General features: G+C 31.6%; 1 protein-coding gene across 1 annotated transcript; it reads left to right on the top strand.

Annotated features, from left to right (window-relative positions):
• Window positions 1–1,444: 1,444 nt before the first annotated feature.
• LOC132750026 (heat shock 70 kDa protein 12B-like) lies at window positions 1,445–18,744 on the top strand. Its single transcript, XM_060739968.1, has 5 exons — window positions 1,445–1,663; window positions 2,951–3,237; window positions 13,888–14,106; window positions 14,344–14,479; window positions 15,136–18,744. Exons 1-5 carry the CDS (start codon window positions 1,564–1,566, stop codon window positions 15,921–15,923), a joined length of 1,530 nt encoding a protein of 509 aa, XP_060595951.1. The 5' UTR covers window positions 1,445–1,563; the 3' UTR covers window positions 15,924–18,744.
• The last annotated feature ends 8,796 nt before the right edge of the window (window positions 18,745–27,540 follow it).

Raw genomic sequence — 27,540 nt, forward strand, 5'->3', positions numbered from 1 at the left:
AACAATAGGGATCATCTGCTCTATAAGACCAATCATCCTATGAAGTTTGAGGGCTGTAGGTCAAAAGGAACTCTAGTTATCATCCGGAAACGAGAAATTGACCAACGGTCACTGTGACCTTGACCTTTGACCTACTGACCCCAAAAACAATAGGGATCATCTGCTCTATAAGACCAATCATCCTATGAAGTTTGAGGGCTGTAGGTCAAAAGGAACTCTAGTTATCGTCCGGAAACGAAGAATGGACGGACGGACTGACGGACTGACGGACGGACGGACGGACGGACAGGGCAAAAACAATATGTCTCCCCCCGAGGTGGGGGAGACATAATTATGATGACATGTGCAGACAACATGTTAACTTGTCGGAGTATCATGATGACATGTGCAAACGACATGTTAACTTGTCAAATTTTCATGATGACATATATGCAAACAGCATGTTACCTTACCGAATTATCGTGATGACATTCTCATGATACTTTGAGAAGTTAACATGTGTTTTGAACAAGTCATCACGATACTTTGACAAGTTAACATGTTGTCTTTACAAGTCATCATGATACTCCGACAAGTTAACATGTCGTTTTCACAAATCATCATGCAACACGTTTGGTCGTCAATATTCTTCTTTTTTTGTTACATTCATTGTGTATTTTACTATGGAGAATCAGCGGAGCGACAACCTTCCCGGCTCGTGAAAATATGTGGCATTTTATCATGTTGAATGAAAAATATATACCATATTTCAAGAAAAACGGAAAAAAAACTTTTTATTTAATTTTATTATCAAAGAAAAATGGTTACGGACCCCCTTGCTTGTTGCAACTGTACAGCGTGCAGTAATATATTATTTATAAATGCGTCTTGTTTTGCACGCGATATTTGGCGCTACATTGTGACGTCACGTAAACAACTCTTTACACGTATGTACAGCGTTAATGACTGAATAAAAGATATTGGTGTTCGGATTTATTTTCTTAGTGAGACCATTTCCTATCATTCTAGATAGTTTTCAAAACAAAATTCAACAAAAAGTTTTTTGTATTTTTCAGATTTTTCAAACAATATGGCGAAAGAAGTCCCTTAAAATAAATATGAGTTTTGACTGATATAACACCATATTTCATGGGTAAAATTTAATAATAATTATTATTATTATTATTATTATTATTATCATTATTATTATTATTATAACTATTATTATTTTTATTATTATTATTATTATTATTATTATTATTATTATTATTATTATCTAACAAAAAAGAAAAGCCGATGTGATTCATAAATTTCTATGGATACCTACTTTCGGTTTTAATGTTACTTAAAACGAAAGTAGAAAAAAGATAATATCAAAGTCAATTCATTTTATATGTTTACTAAATTTCTAAATTCACGTTTAATTAATAATCTAATGGATATAATATTCTAACATTTGATTTAGAATACATTTAAAAATATTTTAAGTAAATAATCTTAAACCGGAAATTTCTGTATATGCGCGAGCACATTTCGTTTCCAAAGCAGGATTTTGAGGACGGTTTTCTTGAAATTTGACTGAAAATGGAATGCTCAATCATTTTTGTTGTCGTGATATTACTTCATGTTAGAATTGTTCAAGGTCAAGATGAGGTCTGTAATAAAGATGGCGATTGTCCGAGCGGTATGTATAATCTGTGTAATCGTTTTATTGACAACCTTTTTGATGTACATCGTTATCAACACTGAGAAATCAAAAGTTTTAAAATGTTAACAACTACGTCAAACCTATTTTAATTACTACTGTTAAAAATTCTTTTATTCTTTTTGAACTATTTATATGCTACGTATATAATATTTGTATTATTCTGATATTTGAAGAAATAAACATGCTTTTGAAATTTAATGTAGGTACAACATTTGCAATTTCTATTTAGTATAGAAAAATCTCTAGGATATTGTTGATATTAAATATTTAAACCATTTGTACAATTTAAACAAGGACGATCCGCTTCGTTGAACATAAATACATGTAGCTTGTACGTCCTCAAGATCGTTAAACTTTAGCATATATCTTGTTACAATTAAAATCGATAAGGTGTATCGATTAGTTCTAAATTTACACATAATCTTTAAACAGTTATTTGATTTTATTGTTTTGATAAAAGATCAGAAAATCATATCGTATATCAGGTTAATTATTAACCTTTAAACCAAGTTAATTGTATACATTTGTATAAATCTAACTGACGTTGAAGGAGCTCCACCGAGGACCAAAAGAATAAAAGATTAAATTTAAAATTCTCATACATACATGTATCAGTCAGTGAACTTGAAACAAAAATAAAAATGCAAAATGATAATGATGATGTATAGTCAGAATTATTATTATTATTTATTTTTATTTTATTTGTTTTTATTTGTTTTATTTATTTATTTATTCATTTTTTGTGAGATGTTTAGCTTGATTCGAAATAAAAGCGTTTTTAAAAGCGTTTTTTTTTTGTTTGTTTTTGTTTTTTTGTTTTGTTTTTTTTTGTTACATATTGCACAAAGTGAAATTATTTTAATTTTGGGAAAACGGGGTAAGAAAATGATTTTATTAATCCAGACCATCGATCATCAAATGGTACAAAATTCTCAAAAAAAAAATCCAGTTCCTTCATTCAAAAACAGTCCAGTGGAGTCGCTTTAACGGTTTTATGTATTTATTTCGACATTTTGCCTTAGGTAGATTTTTTATTTGAAATTCTCTACAATTTATCTGTATCTATAGATCTCTTACCAATACGGTCAATATATCTATCATCCATGTCCAACTTTATTATCTTTGTTCTTTTTTGCGCATGCCTTTTATAAATTTATCGCAGACTTATCTAATTAAAAATCAATATCTTCAAAATCATATATGAATTTGTATATGCCTTTTGTGTACCCAAATATATTAATCAGCTCTAAAAACATATTTAAGATGTAGACAATTCCGTGCTTGTGGCTGCGTTTGATTTTGGGACAACATACAGTGGCTATGCATTTTCTTTCCGGGATAAACCTATGGATATCCAAGCAAGTCAAGATTGGACTTATGGATATCGTGTGCCAAGCAAGACAGCAACTAGTGTGCTTCTCACTCCTAGTAAAGAATTCCATTCATTTGGGTTCGAGGCTGAAGATAAATATCTAGGTCTAACCGAGGAAGACACACATAAGGGCTGGCTTCTTTTTAGAAGATTCAAGATGATTCTTCACAATAAGAAGGTAAATATGGTCGACACGTAATATTATTTTACATTTTGTAGAATATAACCAATGCACTTTCAGCGTTTGCATCATGTGATGTTCCAATAGAATAAGTCTTATCAATTTAGCCTCGTTTTCATACAGAGTTCAAACAGTCCATATCAAATCCATATCACACCACAAACAACTTAGTTTGGAAGATTTCAATTTCATGGTCCAACAGATTTATATCAAATCTCAATCCCACCAAATCTGCCATAGTTTTCATTTTTTGAGAGTCCAAAATCCATATTGTAATCCTTATTGTAATAAAAGTAACTAAATTCTGTCAAAACGTCTATTGGACTCGAACACAGCTGCAAATCCTATACCAGAGTCGTCCAATTAAGAAATAATATCGGTCGTAGCGGTGTTTATCGGCTATTTAACACCGGTTTGGAGTTATGGTGCGTATGAATTGACCACGAAGGCCGTATGCATGAGTGGTTAATGTTTTCGCATCAAAACGACAAAACCGGTGTTAAATAGCCGATAAACACCGCTAAGACCGCTATTATTTCGATTCTAACACGATAAAATAAGAAAGATCACTAATGTTATTTTTTCAAGCGTAAATAACTTCCGGTTCCGATTTTCGTATAACGCTATTCGATGTTAGCACCCTACTGTTGCGAAGATATAGGAATTCTTAAACAAAAGATATAATAAGAAAATAAAACGTTATTTTATCAAGTTTTCAACAATAAAAACTTACGTCGTATTGTGTTTACATCAGTGCCCCATTTATCATTCTTCTATGTATGAAATAACGTCAGCTTGTTTATGAATGAGTTGTTTACCTAAGTTTGGTTATACAATAAGCTGATTATAATAGTTTAAATAACTGTATATCAAATAAAATTGGAATTTAATTAATAATACTAATACTGATGATGGTGCAGTTCTATTTACAGAAAAGTTAATCGAAATGTCTGAGAAATTTATTCCACATAAAGAAGTAACAATTCGGCCGTATGACAAACCATGGTACGACTCTAAAATTAGATTACATGTATATTCAAGAAAAAGGGATAGACAAAAATCAATAGCAATTTCTACAAAAATACTAACCATTGGACAATGTATAAACATTTAAGGAACAAAGTAAACAATCTAAAGAAAATGCCAAAGAAAAGTGTTATTCTAATTTAGAGAACACTTTAATAGAAACAAATGCAAATAATCCTAAACAATATTGGAAGTTAATATGCCAGTTCATAAAAACAGAAAGATGTTCAGAAATTATTCCGCCTTTGAAGACTACAAATAACGATGGAATAGAATCATTATATTTCTCAGACTTAGAGAAGGCCAATTGCTTAAACCAATATTTTGCGTCAATTTCTCATTTAAACGATACGGACAAGACCCTTCCCACTTTAGATGATTACACACATTCTATTATTTCTGAAATAGCTATAACCGAAAATGAAATAATTGATATTATAAGGAATTAAGATATTAATAAGGCAGTCGGTGAAGATCTTATAAGTCATAATAGTACTGTGTGTAAACCCTTGTGTTTATTACTAAATAGGTCACTAGCAGATTGTATATTTCCTTCCATGTGGAAATCCGCTATTGTAATGCCTCTTTTTAAGAAAGACTTCAAATTATCGTCCGATTTCATTATTAAGTTGTATAGGAAAATTAATGGAGAGAATTGTTTATAAACATATATACAATCATTTAATAGCCAATAATTTGATTTATTCGAAACACTCAGGGTTCATTTAAGGTCATTCAACGATTTTTCAATTATTAGATATATACCATCATCTTTAGATGATAAACATTTACTTGTGTAGTGTTTTGTGAAATATCAAAAGCGTTTGACAGAGTATGGCACAAGGGTTTACTTCTGAAACTTCAGAAAAATGGTATCAAAGGCAACTTGTTGAAATGGATTAAAAGTTATCTAATTAATAGAAGTCAAAAGGTCTTTGTAGGGTCTTCTTTATCACAACCACTGACTGTAAACACAGGGGTCCCCCAAAGCTAGGTGCTTGGGCCATTATTCTTCCTTGTTTACGTTAATGATATTGTAGAAAATTTGCTATGTATAACTATGTATTATTTTCAGACGACACCTCTTTGTCTTGTACAACATCATCAATGTTCGATCTAGAAGGAATTATTAATCATGATTTAGCTTTTATAAACTTATGGTCCAAAAAATGGCTTGTAGATTTTAATCCTAACAAAACAGAAGCGACTGTTTTTACTTTACAATTCAACGTTAACAAACCAAAATTACAATTTGATGGCATACCAGTAAAATTTGTTGAAAGTCATAAACATTTAGGTTTAACTTTTAGTTCTAATGGAAAATGGCACGATCATATTAAAAGTATAACATTATCGGCTTCTAAATTACTAGGTACAATGAGAAAACTGAAATATTCCCTTAATTGGGAAACCCTAAATCAAATTTATATTTCATTTCTTAGACCTATTTTAGAATATGCTTCTGTAGTCTGGGATGGGTGTACAAATTATGAAAAAGATACGTTAGATAAAATACAGCATGAGGCAGCCAGAATCGTTAGCGGTCTAACCCGTTCAGTTTCTCTCCAAAATTTATATAAAGAAATTAATTGGCTCTCACTATCTGATAGACGAACGTACCAATAACTTATTTTTACATATAGAATTCATAATGGAGACGTTCCTGATTATTTAAGTAATATTTTTCCAGAAAGACTTCATAACAATCTTAGAACTCAGAATTAAGACTTTGCAACTTAAAACAGACGAACTCATATATTTTCTTCTTCTTTTGTCCGTGATGCTATGGAACAGTTTGCAATCTGAAACAAGATCTGTAGAAACTCTGTCACATTTTAAATCTCTATTAAAGAAATCAACCTTTTGATCTACAGACACTCCAAAATGGTACCTTACAGGTGAAAGAAAACTCTGTTTTACACTGCAGACTGAGAAATGCATGCAGTAACTTAGATTTTCACTTATTCTGCAATCATTTGTTACAAGATGCAAATTGTTCATGCGGTTATGAGATAGAAGATGTTAACCATTTTTTGTTTACTTGTCCGAAATATCGAAATGAGAGAATTGATCTTTTTAACGAATTAAGGCAATAGCACCCTTTTCCAATTACTTTTAGATGGTAACAAAGAGTTGTCTTTAGAAAATAATAGTAAAAATATTTTTGACTGTTCAGCATTTCATTAAAGTAAGCAAACGCTTTTGATTTTGAAATCAAACCAGCACAATCCCAATAAATATTAATGTATTTTTCTGTCATTTTTACAAAACAACAGACAAGATTCTCTCCTTTCTTCTTCTTTATTTTCCTTCTATATTTCATTTTCTCAAAATCTAATTGCATTCTGTTTGTTTTTGTTATATTTGGCAAATGTACATGTATATGTTTTCTAAGTATTGTCACGCAAATTATATAAAAATCAGTTAACATCGTTAGATACTATTCAAGCTAGAGAACATGTACATCCAATCATTTTTATTGTTCTTTCTTACCTAAAATCATTTTTAAAGCCAAGTACTATATATGTGTGAGTTTTAATACTGCTATCTAACTGAAAGTCATTCTTGTGAAATATGTTATTGTAATTTATTGCATCAGGGAAGACCCGTTGCTAATGTTGAGAGAACTTGTGGGTCAACCCTTTTGCCAAATATGCCATGTCATTGTATTGTAACTGTCTACATGTATGTATATGTCTTATTTTTGGCAATAAAATGTGTTTTAATCAGTTGTTTACTTAGGATGACGTCATTACGCTGCTTACGGATCGGCGCCGTTTTGTCAAAATATTTATTAACTGATATGGATCAAATATGTGGCGTTAGTGTATGTGAGATATTATTTCGGTATTATATGAAAAGAAAACAGTATAAGAACTGAAATAAATAAAAATGCTTTTTATTGTTGCTTTCAAAGACTTTGTAAACTATATAATCGAGGGTGATAACATAACAGCCGGTATACAAGTAGTCCCTAGTTTTTATAGCCCGAAAGAATTTCGGGAATATTATATTATACCCCCTGGCGTCCGTCCGTCCGTCTGTCTATCCGTCCGTCTGTCCGTCCGTCCGTTAGCAATCTGAATTCCGGAGCATAACTTAAGTTCCATTTGGCCCACAATATTCAAACTTCATAGGATGATTGTCCATATTGGGTAGAACACCCCTATTGATTTTGGTGTCACAATGTCAAAGGTCATGGTCACTATCGCCTAAAAACTTAAAACAGTGTCCGGAGCATAACTTAAGTTCCATCTGGCCCACAGTGATCAAACTTCATAGGATGATTGTCCATATTGGATATAAGACACCTATTGATTTTGGGGTCAAATGGTCAAAGGTCAAGGTCATTATTGCTTTAAAACTGAAAACAGTTTCCAGAACATAACTTAAGTTCCATTTGGCCCATAGTGTTCAAACTTCAAAGGATTATTGTCCATATTGGGTAGAAGACCCCCATTGATTTTGGGGTCACAAGGTCAAAGGTCAAGGTCACTATTACCTTAAAACTGAAAACAGTTTCCGGAGCATAACTTAATTTCTATTTGGCCCATAGTGTTGAAACTTCATAGGATGATTGTCCATATTGGATAGAAGACTCCTATTGATTTTGGGGTCAAATGGTCAAAGGTCAAGGTCATTATTACTTTAAAACTGTAAACAGTTTCCAGAACATAACTTAAGTTCCATTTGGCCCACAGTGTTCAAACTTCATAGGATTATTGTCCATATTGGGTAGAACACCCTTACTAATTTTGGGGTCACACAGTTAAAGTTCAAGGCCAGTTCAAACAGTTTACAGAGCATAACTTAAGTTCCCTTTGGCCAACAATATTTTAACTTTATAGGAGGATTGATATTTGAAGGAGGTAATACTTTATTTAATTTATGTAATTTCTTACAAATGCTTCATCGAGACTAAAAATAAAAAAAAACACTTTCGGGCATATAATGCTCCACCTAGCGTTGCTCTTGTTTTCCTTCTTTGTCTATAGTGATAAAATCACATGGAGTGTTAGAATATAAGTTTGACAGCTGCGTACTCGTTCAATAGAATCAGTATTGTACGCAATATTGTATAAAACAAGTAATAACCTCATAATATTGTAACGTTCAGACATTTTTACTCAGCTTGTTTTAAATGGAGATTATCTCTTACTGAAATGATTTTAGTGTTAACTATTTATTCTGAGTGAGACTAAAAAAAGGATTGGAGCACCACACTAAATACCGTATTCCGGTACATACCGGACAAGACGCTTGAATGATTAAATGCTAAAATCTCGCCTTTTCACCTTACGGAATGAACTTTAAAACGTCTAATTCATCTTTTCACACCGATTTATATACGATAAGGAATGAAAAATGTGATAATCGGCGAAAAAAAAAACATATTTGTCTATTTTGTGATCATGATTTCTGCAAGCGTCTCCAATCCTGTATTGAGTTAAATCCATTTATTCTGTTATTCGTTTATATTGCGACAATATAATTATTTTAGTTTACGGTACTTTAGGATATACGTTTTGTATACGTATTTTCAATAAACGTATTTAACAGAACTTTTTATAAAATCATATTCACTGGGTGTAGTATCATATTCACTGGCTGAATTGGATTTTCCCAGTCTAAAATAGATTGAGACCATACACCGTAGACTGTTAATTATGCGTGGTAATTAAAGAATAATTGTTACCTTTTGTTCTTTATGGCATATTTCTCGATTAAAATATAATTATTATAACTTTACTATAATACTAAAAGGCTACACCGCAATGATCATGATGCTGAGTATAAATTGTTTTTATATGCGCAGCGTTCGCGTAGTCGTTGCATGCCTAACACGTGTGTCTTTTTCCCCGCGCTTCAACGAGGCAAAATTTGAACATGTATATAAGGTTGTACTTTTTGTGATTTTTATTTGTTTGGGTCGTCAGACCAAACAAATAATGGTAGCGAAATTTCAGACTCTAATGCTGTTAATTGCAAATGCCGAAAGTAGTCCGCTTTTTTGAAGCGGTTACTTCCCTTTACATGTACACTAACGCCGAAAAATTCAGGGGAGATCACTGCGTAAAGATGGTCAAATGACAGGCGCATTAATTTTCAAGCAAAATAATTCCCGAATGGTCGAAGATTTCTAATATTGTTTTATTCTTTATAGATATACATGCTTATAGTAAGCTCCATGATAATTTACATCTGTGTTAAACAACAGTTAGCGTCATTACAAACCCTAATTTAGAATAATATGGTTTTCTTCAGGCCATTAACATATCCGAGATGTTTAAGCGCTCGCTTAGGAAGCGAGAAGTCTGGAGTTCAAGTCCCAGATAAGGCAACCCATTTTTTTCCAAATTGTTTAAATCAGATAAACATTGAATTGACTATCAGTGTTGCAATTAGTCTTATAGCCAATTTACTACAATTAAAACGCTGAAAAGCATTGGTGGCACTATACAAAAACAAATTGGTTTATAATCTCACAACCTGCACCTTTCTTACATTCTGAGACCCAAACAAATTAAGCGCCTTCTGTGCTTTGATTTTATTTCTTAGCCTATTCATATAATAAAACACTTATTGACTAGTGAGCCATTGAATATGTGTGATATTTACCGGCAGAAAGTCAAATTGACCTCGGCTGTCGCCTCGGTCAATATGTCATCTGCCGGTGAATATCACATCATTGGCGACGCCGGTGAGCGGCGTCGTCTCTTATGAAATGCTTTTTATTTTGGCCAATGGTAGGAGCTGTTATTATTAACAGTTAATGTCATGTTGTGATAAATAGTTTTATTTTTTATTCGTAAAAATCAAGTAAACAAATATGTTGTTATATTTGTATTTAATAACTTTATGTAAAAAGCATGTGTATTGTGATATAATTTTCACAAAATTGCAGACTCAGTTTAGCAGCTTGTCCCTGAGCTTAATTGGTAATACTAAAACCCGGGTTTCTAATATCGTTGTGGTCTACATTTATGCCGTTTTCTTTTTCATTCATTTATATATTTTCAAAAATTTCCTACAAGAAGAGCGTTCACATGCAAATGAGTATTAGGATTGGTAATGGAACTGTTGTAAACGTGTATCCTATTGATTTTATCCATATTACGTTTATCTATTGCACAGAATGACTGTTTTTACAAAGTGTACTAGTATTCGGATATTGAAAGCCATCCGATTTTCTGCAATTAATGCTGTCACATGGCCATATAACTATTAATGAATACTTTACCATACTTTGCATGGCTTAATAAAACTGAGCCTGCAGCATTTCATAATTTTGCTGTGTAGGGTGTTCTTTTCTCTATTTTAAGAGGAAGTAACTCATGTTTACTAAATTATATGTTCTTTTCTGTCTATCTTAGGTATTACTTACTATCTTTGTTGTATAAAATTTACCGGTTGTAAGGTCATCAAAAGCATAGAGGCCATGAGGAGTGAATATTGATATATTTATACTGGCTTTATATACCTTAGACTGGATTTTTTTTAATTTGTTCAGTTAGTACATACCTTCAGGTATTCTGCTACAGGAATCATCTAATCACTATGTGAAACTAATTATTATTTTCTATGTGTTTGTATATTAATTGTTAATAAAATAAACTTTGGTAAAAATGAAAGGTAGAAAATAAAAGCTATGCATATAGGTGCTCATGTCCATATATTGAAACATCCTGAAGTTATCAATTTTAAACACTAGATATATATGCAGTTTGTTATATAGTAAGGTCTAATGGAAGGTTAAAAGAGTGACAGTATTTGTTACTGTAAGAGATATGCATTTAATGTTTAGACACTCACACAGCTCAATCTTTATTATATGATATAGACTATTTGAGATTTTTTTTTACTTTTATACTATACATTATAGTTTTCTTTCTACACGATTATGAATTCCATCCAAGTACCAATGTTAATAGGATGTTATATTTATTTTAAATGGAAACTGGGAATCATTAATGTTATGTGCATTCATGTATATCATTGTATATGGATATAAAGTGACTTAAAATATTTGTATTTAAAAGATTTCAGGATGGATGAACTTGCATTTAAATTTAAAAATGTAATCGGTATTGATTGTCACCCGTTAAAAGGGGTTTTTCCAGTTGCTGGCTAAATAGTACTATTTAAAATTTAAAACATTATAGTTTCTTTTTACTGATTTGAATTCCCATCCATTATTAATGTTTTGGGTTTCATATTTTTTTAATAGAAAATGGGAATTTTTTAAATGGGTTATTTTTATAATTATACTTAGTATATGATATGATGAACTTAAAATATTTGTTTAAAGGTTTCAGTTAATATATTTTAAAGGAACTTTTTTTAAAGTTAAAAGATAAAAAATGTTTATATTAGTTTATCTGGTAATAATAATCATAATAGAGTAAAAAAATTTTAAAGGGTTTAGCCCGGATGTTGGGTTTATTTCTGAACGTGAGATTTGGGGAGGGTTTCTAATGACCCATCCAGAAATTAGGGTTTAAGGGTTAAATTTTTGTCCCTTACTAGTGATGGCAGGGGGCCCTGGGGGCAATTCCCCCGGACGGTTGCTGGGAATATAAATATAAAAATTCCATTTACCCCTGTGCTTTTGTAGGTTTTTAGTAAAAGGTTTTAAGGGAAAAAAAATTCCCTTTAAAATAGGATCAAGCAATATAATTTAAAAAAGTCTCAAAATTTTTACTCTTTAAATTTGTTTTTTAAAAATTCATAATTTTGAAAGGAAGTTTCTGTTTGAAAATTTTAAAAATTTGTAAAAAAGGTGGAACGTCCTTTTAAAATAAAGGGCCCCAGAGTCAACCCCACTACAGAACCCCTTTTTTTTAGAGTAAAATTGTTAACTTTCCCTTGAATAAAATTTTGTTGCACTAAAATTTTATAGTGGGTGATTTGTGCCACAAGAAAACCAACAAATTACAAAAAGTAACCGGGCGCCAGATGAAAACATGAAAACACAATCAACCACAAAGTGGTTCGTTTGTTGTATTTTCATGTTTTCGCCCGGTGCCCCCTGATGTAAAATACAAATCAGCATCCATAAAATTTCTTATCAAAGAAAAATGTTAGTTTTTTACCTGTACAAAAATTATATATTGTACATGTATAAGTACAGTTATGTTCACTTTCAAATTGACCTGTTATAAATAATGGCACAACCAATACCTGTCTAAGTCCTTTTTTAGTAATATATAAAATCTTGTTTTTTACTAAGACTATGCGTATGTAAGTTTTTTTTCTTATTTGTTGAATTAAGAATTAATCTACTTGTTAATTAAAAAATATAAACGTATCTGTCACGCTTTAGAACTGTTCATTATTTAGGGGAGAAAATGGGTAAGAGGCCAGATAGCTCAATCACTACAGCTGCCGTACATTATTCTGTGGGTCACAGATTCGAGTTCTGATCAAGTTGAAGGTTTTTGATCACACTATATTGCACATGAAGAAGTTCTTCTGCTTCTTCTTCATGAAACTTCAAGCATCTGCCATAGGTAATGACATTCTTACATGGTTCGAGTCTTATCTCTGATGGACAGCAGCTGGTGGATGTGGCTGGTACTCATTCTACTTCTACTCCGAGTACCTATGGTGTCCCCCTGAGGTTCATTTTAGGTCCTCTTTTGTGTCTAGTATATGTCAATGACATGTCTGCAACCCCAACCAATAAGCTTTTATTATATGCTGATGACTCAGGTATCCTTGTATCTGGTAAAATTAATTTGAATAAATTCTCTTTTATGGCATGGGTCTTATTAGTTATTGGTTAATTGACTATAAATTGTCTTTGCATCTTGGCAAGACAGAGTCTATTCTTTTTGGTTTAGGTTTTAACTTAAACTGGGCCTAGCCTCAATGTCACATGTAATGATACTGCTATAAAGTACACATTTTTTTGTTCAGTATTTAGGTGCAAAACTTGATCCTATTTTTTTAAGCGTCGCCTTTGATGCTTTGCATCAATGCTTTTCTTGTATTCAATGGCTCACTAGTCAATAATTGTATAATATAATAATCGTCTAAGTGATTATGATCATTCTAATCAGCTTATGAAAATAAATTCATGCTTGAGCGATCATCTCACAAGTATAAATATAGTGATTAGAGGAAAATTATCAGTCTGCAGTGGAATTCACCGGGACCATGTTATTTTTATGTACAGGTTATTCTATGCCTCGCTTCATACATAGAGATATATCTAATAGAAGCCTAGCTTCATAGATATAAAAGAATAATTAGCCAAAGTAAATATTTCCAATTGAAGCCTGGCTTCATGGATATAGTGTCGTTACTTAATATTTGTGAAATAGCATTTGACTCTGGGTACTTAAAGGCCTCCAAATTTTCTGATAGATATTTTTATATATTCTAGCTGGAACTTTGCTATAATTCCCTACCAGCAGCTTATCTTATATATTTGTTGTACATTCGCTCGGTACACGTTACAATATTTAAGTGTATATGAAAAAAGATTGTGGCATTGCCTGGCAGGACATGTTTTGTTGGGATAGAGTAAGTAATGTACCATTGAATCAATAGTTGCAGGGCTATTTAAATCTGTGCAAAATAAAAAAGTGTCATGACATGTTATACAAACTTTTTAAGGACTTATCACGAAAGACGACTGTAAAAGACATAAATGGTGTGTCAATGCCTGCCATGACGATCTTTGCCATGTCAATTCGCTTCCTTAGAAACCACCTGTTGAAACGCCTGGAAAAAGAAGAGCCATGGGTCAAAGAGAGTGATATAAAGTATATATTGACAGTGCCTGCTATATGGAAAGAAAACGCCAAACAATTCATGCGTGAAGCAGCGGTTGAGGTAATTGATTTGCAATTTTAAAATAAAGTGTGTTTTTTTTGTCATTCTAAAGAAATTGCACGGCCTATTGGTTTTCTCTCGTCAAACGTTTTGTAAGGGTAAAACAACTGTATCAAACCTGGAAAGAATATCAATGATGACAAAAGTTATTTAAAATAATATTTCTAGTCATATATTCTTTTCACTTACATTTTCTGGTACTTATAATATTAATTTCCTGTTATACTTGAACGTTAGGCTGGCATAAAAAGTTCCAATCTGAAACTAGCATTAGAGCCTGAGGCCGCGTCTATTTGGTGTCAAATTGCAACAGATGAGGCAAGGACTATGTTATCTAAAGCAGGGACACAGTATATGGTGATTGACCTTGGAGGTATGATACATTGAGACAAACTTTACAATTTTGGAAATATTTTAAAATTCAGATTTATATGTTTTACTTTAAAAATGGATATTTCAGGTTCTATACAATTTACATTTAATAGTGGCGATTTGTTGTTATGATGTGGAAATGTTTCACGTGGCGTCATATACGTAATATAAACGTAACGTTAACGCATGTTGTTGTTTTTTTTGTTTTGGCGAATGTTATAAATAGAAAATTATACTCGTATGGTACGTTACTGTTATTAATGAGTTAGAGGCTCCCACAATATAACCCCATCCTGCTTTTTCAATAAATTCAGTACTAAACCCTCGGTCACTCAGTGTCCTCAATTCAATTTTGTTTAATTCCGCTATTTTTTTTTCTTGGACACATGAATTCTTTTACTCGCAGACCAATCGCCGCTTTACATGGAATGACACCAACATGTCCCATTGTAGGTTTCCTGATAACCGCTGTATGAACACATATGCAGATATTTCTATATTAAAAAATTAACCATTTTCATTTTCAAATGTTGACTACTGCTTGGGTTTTAGCAAGGGGCATGGGGCGGTAGCTTGCAATTATCACTACCGTCCATGAACAGGTTCAATCAAACCGTTTGGGACGTTCTTTAGGGATTCCGTTTTTCTTTATTTTAGGTGGCACTGGAGATATATCTGTACATGAAAAGCAAATTGATGGTTCATTAAAAGAGATACACAAGCCTAGTGGAGGATCGTTTGGTGGAACTCAAGTTGACGACAACTTCTTGCAATGGCTTACTAAATTATTTGGCAAGTCTACCATGGAAAAATTCAAAGAAGAGGAAATGGAGGCTTACTTCAATTTACTTCGAAATTTCGAGTTAAAGAAAAGACAAATGCGACCAGACGTCAGTGGTAAAATAACGTTTAATGCAGGTCTATATAGTCTTTTAGAATTTTATAAACGGAACAGTGACATGTCAATCGAGGAAAAGATTGCTACTCTCGGACTTAAACATAAACTGAAACTTTATCCTGACAAGCTTAGAGTAGACGCTTCTATAATAAGAGAATGGTTTGAATCGCCAATACGAAAGATGATGTCACATGTAAAAGACATTCTTGCTGAGCAAAAGATGAAAAATGTTAAAACTATTCTATTAGTCGGAGGGTTTGGTGAAAGTGACATAGTTTATGAAGCGATGAAAACAAACTTTGAAAACACCCACACAGTCATAAGGCCGCATGAAGCAAGTTTAGCTGTCCTAAAAGGAGCAGTAAGATTTGGTCATATTCCAGATATAATTAAGTACAGAATCATGACCGCTACATATGGCATAAGTGTGATGAATTGTTTTGATAAGGGTAAACATCCTGTTTCAAAAAAAATAATGCTGAATAACAAAGCAAAGGTTGACAATATATTTCACATTTTGTTCGCAAAGACGAAACTATTAAATTAGGCAAAGAAATTCGCGACGACTTTACTCCAAATGATCTTCAAAAATCAAGTGTATCTATATATAAATCAACAAAACGTGATCCGGAATATGTAACAGATGAAGGGTGTACAAAACTTGGTGCACTAACTATCGATCATCCAGAGGGAAAAACGCTCGAAGATAAGAAATTAGACATCACATTTGTGTTCGGTGACACCGAGCTATTTGTCAAAGTAAAGATTAAAAAGACAGGGCGAGAATTTTCTAAGTATGTTGATTGTTTAGAACAGTGACATATCTAACGTATGTAAACGTGTGTCCTTACATGAACTATTCTTTTTATAACTTTATTATATTTCACACTGTAATATATGATTTAAGGAATCGATTTTACTAACTTTTTTATTGACAAAGTAGATATATTTACCGTCTATAAGGGCTTCGGAAATAAAATGATTTCTCCTTCTTTAGAAAGGGGAAACATTAGTTTTAAAACGTTTAAATATTGATTTTAGAGCATGCTAGATTTTTTCACCTGAAAATGAAGTGTTGAAAGTTAAAAGAAAAATATAAACAAATAGTATTTTGACGTCCATACAAAATTCTAAATCTCTATAGCTCTAGTAATTGGCAAAAGGCAACAGAAGCAAAATACGGTTTAGGAAATTGCCCCTGAGTAACTTTTTAGAAACTATAACAGGACACAATGATATATGCATACGTATATCTTGTTATACATTGGATGCGAGTGACATTATGCCCATTCATGGTTCTATAGTCAGTTAACAGGTGAAAGTAAAATAAGTTCACATTTTGCCATAATTTCTTTCAATTTTATAACTTACTTTGCGCGACCGATAAAAAAACCCACGTGGCCCAAGAAAATTTCTATTATATCTACTGGAATTTACCTGTAACATTTAAGTAACAACACGAGTAGGGCAGCCTTTTTATATAATATTTTAAGCAGATTTATATTTTGTCTTAAACATTTTCCAATTATATTCAACTGTTTGTCAATCACAGTTCAAATAGTCAATCTTTTGAAATGAGTAGTCAATTCAGCACAAAGTATAAAAATATATATTCAGATTCATTTGACTTCAATTTTGTTAATCACAATATACATGTATTATGATATTTTTTCATATAAAATAGTATCGCATTGTATCGCATTTTTATATATCGTTGAATTGTTTTGTTATTATAATATTTTTGTTGTTTATATATAGTGAAACCCTATACTACGACCGCCAATTGATCTTAGTCAAAATGGTCTTAGTTGTGTTGTTTTCAATAAATTATTTAAACCTAAATGGCGATCGTAAAAAGGTGTGTAAATTTGATTGCCAATGGTCTTTTTACCGGAGTAAAATGGAAATTGGGACCTACACCACTGAAATAAAAAAGAATGGAAATTCGGTTCAATGTCTGAGGAAGCGTGTCCACAGCTTTGCACTTTTTGTTAATAAATATGTATCATTATTGATGGTCTATTAAGACTATCAATGGGTCTAAATCAAAATGGTCATAGTGTGTTGCTTTCAATCAATTATTTAAATCAAAATTGTGGTCGAAAATGGGTGTGTTGATTTGAGTGTCAGTGGTCTTTCTTACTGAAGTAAAATAGGAAATGGGACTGAAACGTCTGAAATAATGAAATAGAATTTTGGTTCTTTTAATTTTGGTATGGCCTTAGGAAGAGTTTCTTTGTATAGATTTATATTAAACTGTTTTGTTTTGTTTTTGTTTGTGATTCAGGACGTATTTTAACATGAGGTTTATGAAATGATTCGTTTTTGTCATTCAAGGCGTAATTGAACACGAGACTTAAAAACTGCATTAAGTTTGTTATTTTTGACGAATTTCAACAAGATTTATAAACTAAATACTTTTTGTAATTAAGGACGTATTTCGACTTTTTTAAAACGGAATTGTTTATGTCGTTCGGGTCGTATTAAAAAAAAACAGATAGTTATTTGGGTTTTTTTTTTTGTTTTTTTTTTTTTGTCATCTTGGACGTTTTTGTTACACGAGGTTTTAAAGCTGCACTGTTTTTGTTATTTATAACGTATCTTGGCATTAAAGATCCTGTAACACAATTTTTTTATGGTTTTATATCACAAATATGATGCTTAAAGGGACTCCACTGAGGGTTTTTGACATGATGGGAATGAATTTTTTTTTCCAGATAAATGTACCATTTGATGTAGGTTTAGACCATTAATCTTAATGCAAATTTTCAGATCATTTGAGCATTTCGTTTTTCCAGAATAATTGTTCAAATTGTAAAAAAATGACACAAAATGAAAAGCGTTTAAACGCTTTTCACTAAACTCTGGTTAAGAAAGGCATAAAAATATGATTTTCAATTTGTTTCAAAGTATATTTCTTAACTATCTTCGCATATATTTCTGTTCAAAATGCCCCAGCTCATTCATGTAAGAAATTCAAATGTTATGTTTTTAAGCTTTTAAACCTCAGTGGAGTCCCTTTAAACTAAGATTTATCAATTTTGTAGGTTCCAAAAAGCATTATTTATAAAGATATAACCGAATTTAAAATTTCATGTAGATAAAGGGAGGTAATAAAAATTTTATTTTCTATAAAGTCGAAGTCAAATTTTTTAATTAGAACTGAATACATATGTATTAATGATTACATATAATATGTACAACTATTTTCATTACATATTTTACATATTCTTCTATGTTTATAAATTGTTTTATAAGCATAATTATATACATATACAGATTTATAAACTAAAATCTAAAAAAGTGTCATTTAGAACGTACGTATTTCAATATAAGATTAGAAAGTTTTTTTTTTTTGTTTTTTTTTTTTTTTTGTTTCTTTAGCTAGTTAGGACGTGTTTCATTTGACATTAATAAACTTATTTTTGTTGTTGTTGTTGTTGTTGTTCTTTTTCTTCTTTTTCTTCTTATAAACTTACGTATTTGTGTCATTGAGGACGTATCGTAACAATAAATTTATAAACTGCACATCTATTGTAGAGCTGTTTTATTTAAAGGAAAAAGACGTTGATTGCGCATTGGTTTCCTTAATGCACAATTGCAATTCCGCCCCTACCCTGGGAATAGCTGCTACTTAGAATTTAGGATTATCAAACCCCCGGTAAAGGTCATGACTTTTTTAACTTTTTGAATATCAGATGACGTGGTCATGACTATTATGATATATTCTAATATGTGAGCAAAGAAACGATTCCATGGTTAGAAACACACAGAAAAGTTGTAATTGAGTTTGTGATTTTAAAGCGACCCAATATTTGTATATATAATAGGAAGACGATACAGATAAAGGCCAACAGTATATTTAAGTTTGTTACCCAAACATATGTGTTCATAAAGTGGGAGTTCAACAAACAAATACCGGTCTATCAATATCAAGCTTTTGACCCAAACGGAGCGTGTACTTTCCAATATGATAGCAGTTCGATATATATTGATAAAATAACATCGACGACTTTCAATTAGTATAGTTTAAACAAATTTATTTTAGTTCGTTTGTGTTGGAAGCTAAACCCTTATTTAAACACTCTCGAATCCCTTCCTATAACAAACCAGTACTGAGCAAAAAATGTAAAGTTTCTTACTCAAAGAAACAACGGCTTGCCTCTGTCAGGGTTTGAACCCACGCGGTCAGCAAGACTGACGCGTTAACCAAACGGCCACGCCAACACTCAGAACTTGCAATTGTGTTTGGGTCTGTGACCAAAAACAGACCAAACTATGTTTCTAAACAGGTATATAGGCACTCGATTTATGTTATTTCAACTTGTTCAGTTGTAATTGAATACAATGTCCCGTAAACCGTTATTACATTTTTCCCGCGCTTCAATTTTCGACATTATCAGAATCTAATGGTCATAGCTAATTAAAATTGTGTCTTATTTGTCAATATTTTGTTCATGCTCAGGGAAATATTGTTTTTAAGACGTGTTACGCCTTATATGTAATATATGTGTATCTAATATTTCACACGAAATCAAAATCAGTGTGTATTATATTTATAAACAAGAAGCAATTACTAATCTTCGTTTAACATTTCAATATATTCTGTGTCATAAATTATTCTAAGCCTGGTTCGTGATTTTTTCTTAAGAAGAAATACCTTTATTTCATTTGTCATGAACATGTTGCCAAAAATGCTTGGTTTTCGTTGTCATAACATTGGTATAAAAAGTCAAAAATGAAGATTCGATTGAATCGATCAACTTGATGTAAAGAAGTACCAACATATACATGTGCGATGTATATTTCTTATCCAATGTGCTTAATTTAAAAGGAGATTTAATGAAATGCACGCGTAATTATCATGCTTACGAATCAAAATTTATTCAACCATTTTCATTTTAGCTATTTTAATTGCTCTCGAGGACAATCTTTTTCGAGAGTTAGTTTTACTTTTGTCTTAAAATGGTTGAGATTGCTTCAAAAGGACAATTTTAAGTATTCAATGAAATATTGTTGGGTTCACTTTGAAAAATAGTTATATGTTTGAAATGCTGTTTCTGACATAAGATACGATAATTATACAACCAATCACTGAAAGCTCAATTCTGTATTTGAAGTATTGTTCCAAATAATTACAGATTTGATAGATCCCTATCTACTCTGATGACCCTTTGTTAATAACAATAGCTTTAACAACAAACAATGACGTGTGCAATTTTGTTAAGAAATATGTTGTGGTGACATTCTTATTGTAAAAGGAAAGCTAAGATATATGGTCAATAACTGATTTTTCGAAAATTCTAACAAGACATCAGAAATATCAAGCTTTTGAAAACGAAAATAGTGGCAGTTTTTTTTTGTTTTTGTTTTTGTTTTTGCTTTATGGGCCTTGACACATGATTCCTGCAAAACCTGAAAATGTGCTGGTAATTATTAGAAAGCGTATACAATATATGTGTGATCAGCATCGGAAATAAGTTTGAAACAATCAATTTAGTTATAACATTAACGACGTACTTTAACATTGCCCGTGTCTTCGCAAAGCAGGTTAACGATCGAGTAAGTTATGAACGTCTACGTCGCTGAGCTCTTTTGTACACGTTTTGTATCCAGAGCTTGATGATAATAACAGGCTGTTGTGATAACAACAGGAATTATTCGAGTTTATTATTTTACATCTAACCTTATAGGAGTGATAGCCAATAAATTTCGAGACTATTGGAGACGATTCCTTATCTTTCAATTATCTCATTACATGTATATACAACATATGAATGTTTACCAAAACAATTGACTACTTTAAGTAACGCATGTGAAAAATGAAATACCTTAATGATGATTGGCATGCAAACATAATACATTTTGTGTACACAGGCAACATGTATATTGCAACAATTTCATGGGAACTTAATTGTTTTTCGTTTACTGCACCATTTCTTCTGGAGATTCAGCTAGTATGTTTAAAGGTTAAATAAGTCATAATTATAATGTTATTGTTAACAAACAGAGGAACAATAAAGAATCATATAGTTGTATTTTAGTGCAAATAACTACCTTTAAAGAAAAAGAAATCTATCAAATAGTGTTTAGTAAGTAAAATTTTCTATCTTCTTTGATGATTTGGGCTTTCTGCAGAAGAAAAACTAAAGTAGGTGTATATTGGTAATGTTCTCTTCGAACAATGTCAATCATAAACAGAATGGAAATCAGCGAGAATAGAAGACAAAGGTAGAGATACTTAGGACATTTTTGGCTATTCCCAACACTTCGGGCCTGTCATAATAATCAGAGCCTTTCATTATCATCAAAACAAATGAAAGCTGCAACACGTTTGGTCGTAAATATTCTTCGTTTTATTTTTTGTTACATTTATGTGTATTTTACTATGGAGAATCAGCGGAGAGACAACCTTCTTTTTACGACATTATTTTCGAATTTCTATTCATACAATTATGTTACTGCAATGCAGCAATTGAGAATCTCCGAGCAAACAATGCGCTCATTACAGATACCTTACTAAGACATTCATACGCACAGGTCATGTTCCATTCATGTTAAGTACTATTGTACATTATTCCGTTATGTTTTGTAAATAGTGTCAGGAGAAATGACTGCCTTGATGTTATTCAATCTGAGAAAAGATTTAGCAATAAATACTAGAATCAATTTCCAAGATATGGGGGCTGGGCAGCACCGCCTGATTTAAGATTGAAATATTCTCTGTTGGAAAACTAGCATGTAATTGTTAAGTTAACACTATTTTTTTAGGTATTTTTATCTTTTTCTATCTCAAATCAATATATACATTTAAACAACAAACTCTGACTATTATTTACACCCAAAACAAAGAACTCTGATCATTATTTACACCCAAAACAAACACACATCATTTATCAGCCACTTATACGAAATATCTTTTCACGTATACGTCTTTTATACGAAACAATACTAGACACCTGGCGAGCCCAAGCTCTAAACAACTTATGATCAAACAAAACAATAAAATCACCACAAAATGAAGAACACAGAAATGACTATTTTTTACAACTCTAAGATATACTATAAACCACAAACATTCATCCAACAATATTAACTTCACAAAATTTAATCAGCATCAGAAAAGCAAACTAAAGCATCCAATATTAACATACATCCTCAAAACAAAGCATCAACTAATATAATCTTAACCAGACAAAATCAACCAATTTCAACCAAATATTTATTACCAAACAGATATAACTTAACAACCAAAACAACTAATTACAACCAATAAACCCTGATCAATTAAGATCACCACTATAACATTCAACCAACTTCAACAAATTAACAAAACTCCCTTCAAAACAACAAATTCTCTTCTCAACAAAAAAATAACCGCTACACACTATCAGTGTGTCTCTCCAAATCTCTCTGAATTTGTTGTTGTACCGATTTGACATTTAACATGTTTAATATACGCACAGCAAAAGGTTTACATTGAAATTTGATACATGTAGTATCGCTGTAGGAAAACATTAACTCTTTGTACAAAAAATATCTGCAGTGAAACTGTATGATTATTTTGACAAATAGTGTCTTATCGTCTGCACTGTCCATGAGAGAGGGTCCAGATAGTAAATTAAATAAAAAAAAATGCTTTTACTGATGCCTACTTTACTGGTAAGGAAAGTAATTCCAATACAAACAAGATTTACAAGACTTGTAAATGTAATGTGACATAAAAGTAGTGCAACAGTGTTCTGTTTGTGCCACTTCTGTAGTCAGTAATAGATCTATTAGATGATAAAAAATATCAAGGCATGTACATTTTCCTATCCACCTATAATGCTACCCATTTTCTACAAAAAGCAACAACTAATCATGGTAAGAAATATAAAAAGCCATATGTAAATAAGCAAACAAAAAACACGTTCATCAACTTTATTTTTCAAAATGTCTGTTACATGTTTCGCGGCAAATGGTATTGTAATATATAAAGAACATAGGCGCTTAAATAGATCTAACTAGATATAGATCTAACATCAAAGGGCGTCCAAGCAATAAAAGCACAATTGACGATGAACTAGTAGACATCTGATTAGCAGATATTCTTATAATTTTTCAATGGTTAATTGGATTTTACCAGAATTGTATGTTATAGATAAATGGGCGACAAAAGACACTGTTCATCATGAACTTTGGTAGGCTTGCTAGAGATTAAAATATTAAATGCATTTTCTTTGGAACATACAAAACAGTAGTAAAAATAAACAAAGACTTTTTCATTATTAATATAATCGTAATAAATATACAAACAGTATATACAAGTAATAACAATTAAAAGAAAATGGTTTCTATTAATACCTTGGTCTTAAGATACAGTAGTTATATTTCAAGTCCCAGATAAATACTGAAAGTAGAACACACACTGGAATGAAAAAAATGAATGAATTTCAAAAAGACTAAATTCAGGAACTTTTTTGTTATACACGTTAAATGGTGAAACATGATTTATCAATATAATGGAAGACTGTTACCTGACTTTTATACAGATGAGAGGAAATTCACTAACATCATGTTCGTGCGAGTCAAAGATATAAAAGCTATTTGTCATTGGTGATAAATAAAGGGCTATTGTTAATTGATTTATTGGGAGATTAATCTACTATTTTGTTGAATTGCTTCAAAATCCTCGTCTGACCCACCAGTGTGTTTACATTCCTATCAATAAACCCACAACACCTCATGTTAAAACTGCAGACGAAGGCACTAAAACAACCATAACATAAAACCGATTTCCTTCAAACAAAATAGAATCAACTTCTTACAGCAAAAAATCAGGAAATATTGGTCGATTTAAATATTTGTGGTAAGAAAATGTCAGAAGTGCAACCAGGGCCGTGAAAAAGAATGAAGCTATTAATTTACAGGAAAGAACCTACGGAAAAGACAATTTCAAAAAGATAATACTATGATATAACAATTCGAAAAAAATGGCATTTTTTTCCCAAAAATTTATAAAGAGTGCAATTTATTGTTGAATATGCTTGCACTTATTTCCTACGGAAGAGCATTAGTGCCAGGTGTATGTTTTTTATTAACTCGAAATTTCGAGTTACTAACTCGAAATTTCGACTTACTAACTCGAAATTTCGACTTACCTATCTCGAAATTTCGAGTTACTTACTCTAAATTTCGACTTACTAACTCCAAATTTCGAGTTACTTATCTCGAAATTTCGAGTTAGTAACTCGAAATTTCGACTTACTAACTCCAAATTTCGACTTGGTTTCGTGATTTCGTGTTTTCACCATCGTACTATCGACTATCGCGTTTCAGATCAACACATTCATAGGCAATGGCCCTAACGGCATTCCGTACATCTGAGGAAAGTTTCGAGGCGTGGCCAAAATAGGGCGTGCTGAGGCCTTTGTCAAAATTGTTGGACTGACTATATTTCTTGTAAAATCGGATGCTTTTATATTGTTCCCAACATATATATTATAACAAGTATCACTTTTATCAACTTTTTTATCAACGCAATATGAATCAAAGTATTAGTAAATAATGAATAATGTTACAAAAACATTATTAGTATTAAGAAACGTGACTGGCTACAACTGGGCGTATACACGTCATTTAAAACTTATTTAACAAATGATATTGCACAGTTTACAATAGGGTGGGTTTTGGACTTGTTGTTTCTTCCATATGATTGGTTGTATGTGTGCTTAAGAAAAAGAAAACACCCGGTTAACACGGGAAATGTGGAAAGTGTGATTTTACATCCCCCCCCCCCCTCTACAAAAAAGCGAAGGATATGTTCAGTATGTGTGGACAATTTGACCCTATAAAATTGTTCTGTTAAATAAATGTTAAAGGTGCTCTGTCAATGTGCAACAGCTACACACGAAAGAAAGTATCTTGAATTCAATCCTTGCTTTCACCGGCAACCAATGAAAGTCGTGCGATGTAAGTCGAAATTTCGAGTTACTAAGTCGAAATTTCGAGTTAGTATGCCGAAATTTCGAGTTACTAAGTCGAAATTTCGAGTTACTAAGTCGAAATTTCGAGTTAGTAACTCGAAATTTCGAGTTAGTAACTCGAAATTTCGAGATAAGTAATTCGAAATTTCGAGTTAATAAAAAACATGCACCTGGCACTAATGCTCTTCCGTAGTTTCCTGCAAAATTCTCTACATCGTTATTTTATTACAATAGCGCGTTACGCCCTAAACTAAAACTATTTCTATAAATAGACTTCTGGACTTTCACAATGTAAATGTCATCTATTTATAGCTTTCGAATTCATGTACAACAATATATATATATAACCCAATTAGAACTACAAAATAATAAATAATTTCCTGTAGAAGAAATAAATTACCGAATTTAATTTAATTTTTGTTTTGTCTTTTATACTGCATGCTTTCCAAGAGGTTAAGGCGTGACATTTGTTCACCTTATCATTCATTTATATAGCATGCTGCGAATCACCGAGGGGGAAACCAATATTATGACTTTATCATAAAATTTCTACGGATATCTACTTTCGGTTTTGATGATTTTTAAAACGAAAGTAGGAAAAATCAATATCAAAGTCAGTACATTTTACATTGTTAAATCCGCGGTATATGGATTATATAAAGGGATAAATTATTCTAACATTTGATTTAGAATACATTTTCATACTTAAGTTCGAGTATTATGTAGCATTGTGTGCCTTAAACCAGAAATTTCTTAAATCGCGCGAGCATTTATAAGTTTCGTTTCTAAAGCTGGATTAGGAGGTATATTTTCTTGAAATTTGACTGACAATGGAATGCTCAATCATTTTTGTTTTCGTGATATTACTTCATGTTACAATTGTCCAAGGTCGAGATGAGTTCTGTAATAAAGATGGCAATTGTCCTACGGGTATGTATAATCGTTTTATTGACAAACTTTCTCATGACATGAGCAATGCTACACTCGCTAGGTGGCGCTGCGCAGCAAAGTGCGCAGTAATATGAAAATGGCAACCCCAGAGATTCTGGTGATTCCCTTCTAATTTAACGGTATTTTCTATAATAAAAACGTTGTGATTGGTCAAAGAAAAACGTTCATAATTTTTTTAAATAGAAACAATTGGCAATGTGTAATAATAAAAAAGTCACGCTTTCCTGAGTGCAAACGAAAACATAGAGGTAAGTTTGAAGATTTTTAATAATGTTTTTTTTTCTTTTACGCCTTATTACACTGTACACACATATATAAATGGGTAAAGGAATATATGATTGGTGGATATTAAGTAATATTTCAACAGAAATTTGTTGACAATGCATCGAATTTTCAATACAATCATGACATTGTTTTTCCAGTAGACATTTGCCTTATCTCGGACATGTTATAAGTTATGTACGCAAAAAACCGAAAGTATCCGTATGATGAAAAATGTAAACAACAGCTGATTTTGTACACAATGCAGTGCGGATACCTTGGTTTTTTTGATAGTTAAGATATTTTATGGTGAGACAATAATTTTAAAAAAAAGAAATATAGATAAAATTTGATCAGTTCACACAATCATTTCGGTGAATAAAAGGCATTGGAATTTAATTATTGGCGTATAAAAATTCATCTTTCTAGTAGTTTAGAATTGCATTTTTTTTCTTCAGAAATAACATTCATTTTGTGTTTTAAAATTGTTCCTTCTTTCTTTTCCTCAAATCTTGATATTTGGCGTAATAATTTTAAAATCATTTCAAAGGTAAATGATTAGATTAGTTGATTCATCACAGCTTTTTATGATGGCAATATCTCATTATAATCATTATAAACATGTGTTTGGGCTGATGATAGCTTTTTAAAAACAGGCTGAAGAATTGTATGTAGTATTTATGTTTTAGGCCCATATCCATGAGCGAACATTTAAGTCTACACCAGATGCTGGATTCAATGAAATTCAGCAAAGTAAAAACCTTTTTCTTTTTTCAAAATTCAAGTCCATTTGATTTTTTCAATTTCATATATTTTTATCATAAATTTGAATGGTTACGGACACAATTTGGTTTGTATTTGAATACCTATATCAAACATATCTTAACAACTACCAAATTAAATGTTGAGAAAAATGATATCCAGTATGTTAAAACTTCTAGTCTGGGATTTATGAAATGTTTCTCTTGTGTACTATAGTTAATT

The sequence above is a fragment of the Ruditapes philippinarum genome, unplaced genomic scaffold (assembly GCF_026571515.1).
Source record: "Ruditapes philippinarum isolate M1 unplaced genomic scaffold, ASM2657151v2 ctg2928_1_1_1_1, whole genome shotgun sequence".
Lineage (NCBI taxonomy): Eukaryota > Metazoa > Mollusca > Bivalvia > Venerida > Veneridae > Ruditapes > Ruditapes philippinarum.

Bases quoted from the DNA above. Each gene is read 5' to 3' on its own strand.
- LOC132750026 (XM_060739968.1), top strand. From the start codon at position 1,564: ATGGAATGCTCAATCATTTTTGTTGTCGTGATATTACTTCATGTTAGA. The intron at 3,238-13,887 runs GTAAATATGGTC...AAACTTTTTAAG, and splicing joins TGATTCTTCACAATAAGAAG to GACTTATCACGAAAGACGAC. The intron at 14,107-14,343 runs GTAATTGATTTG...CTTGAACGTTAG, and splicing joins TGCGTGAAGCAGCGGTTGAG to GCTGGCATAAAAAGTTCCAA.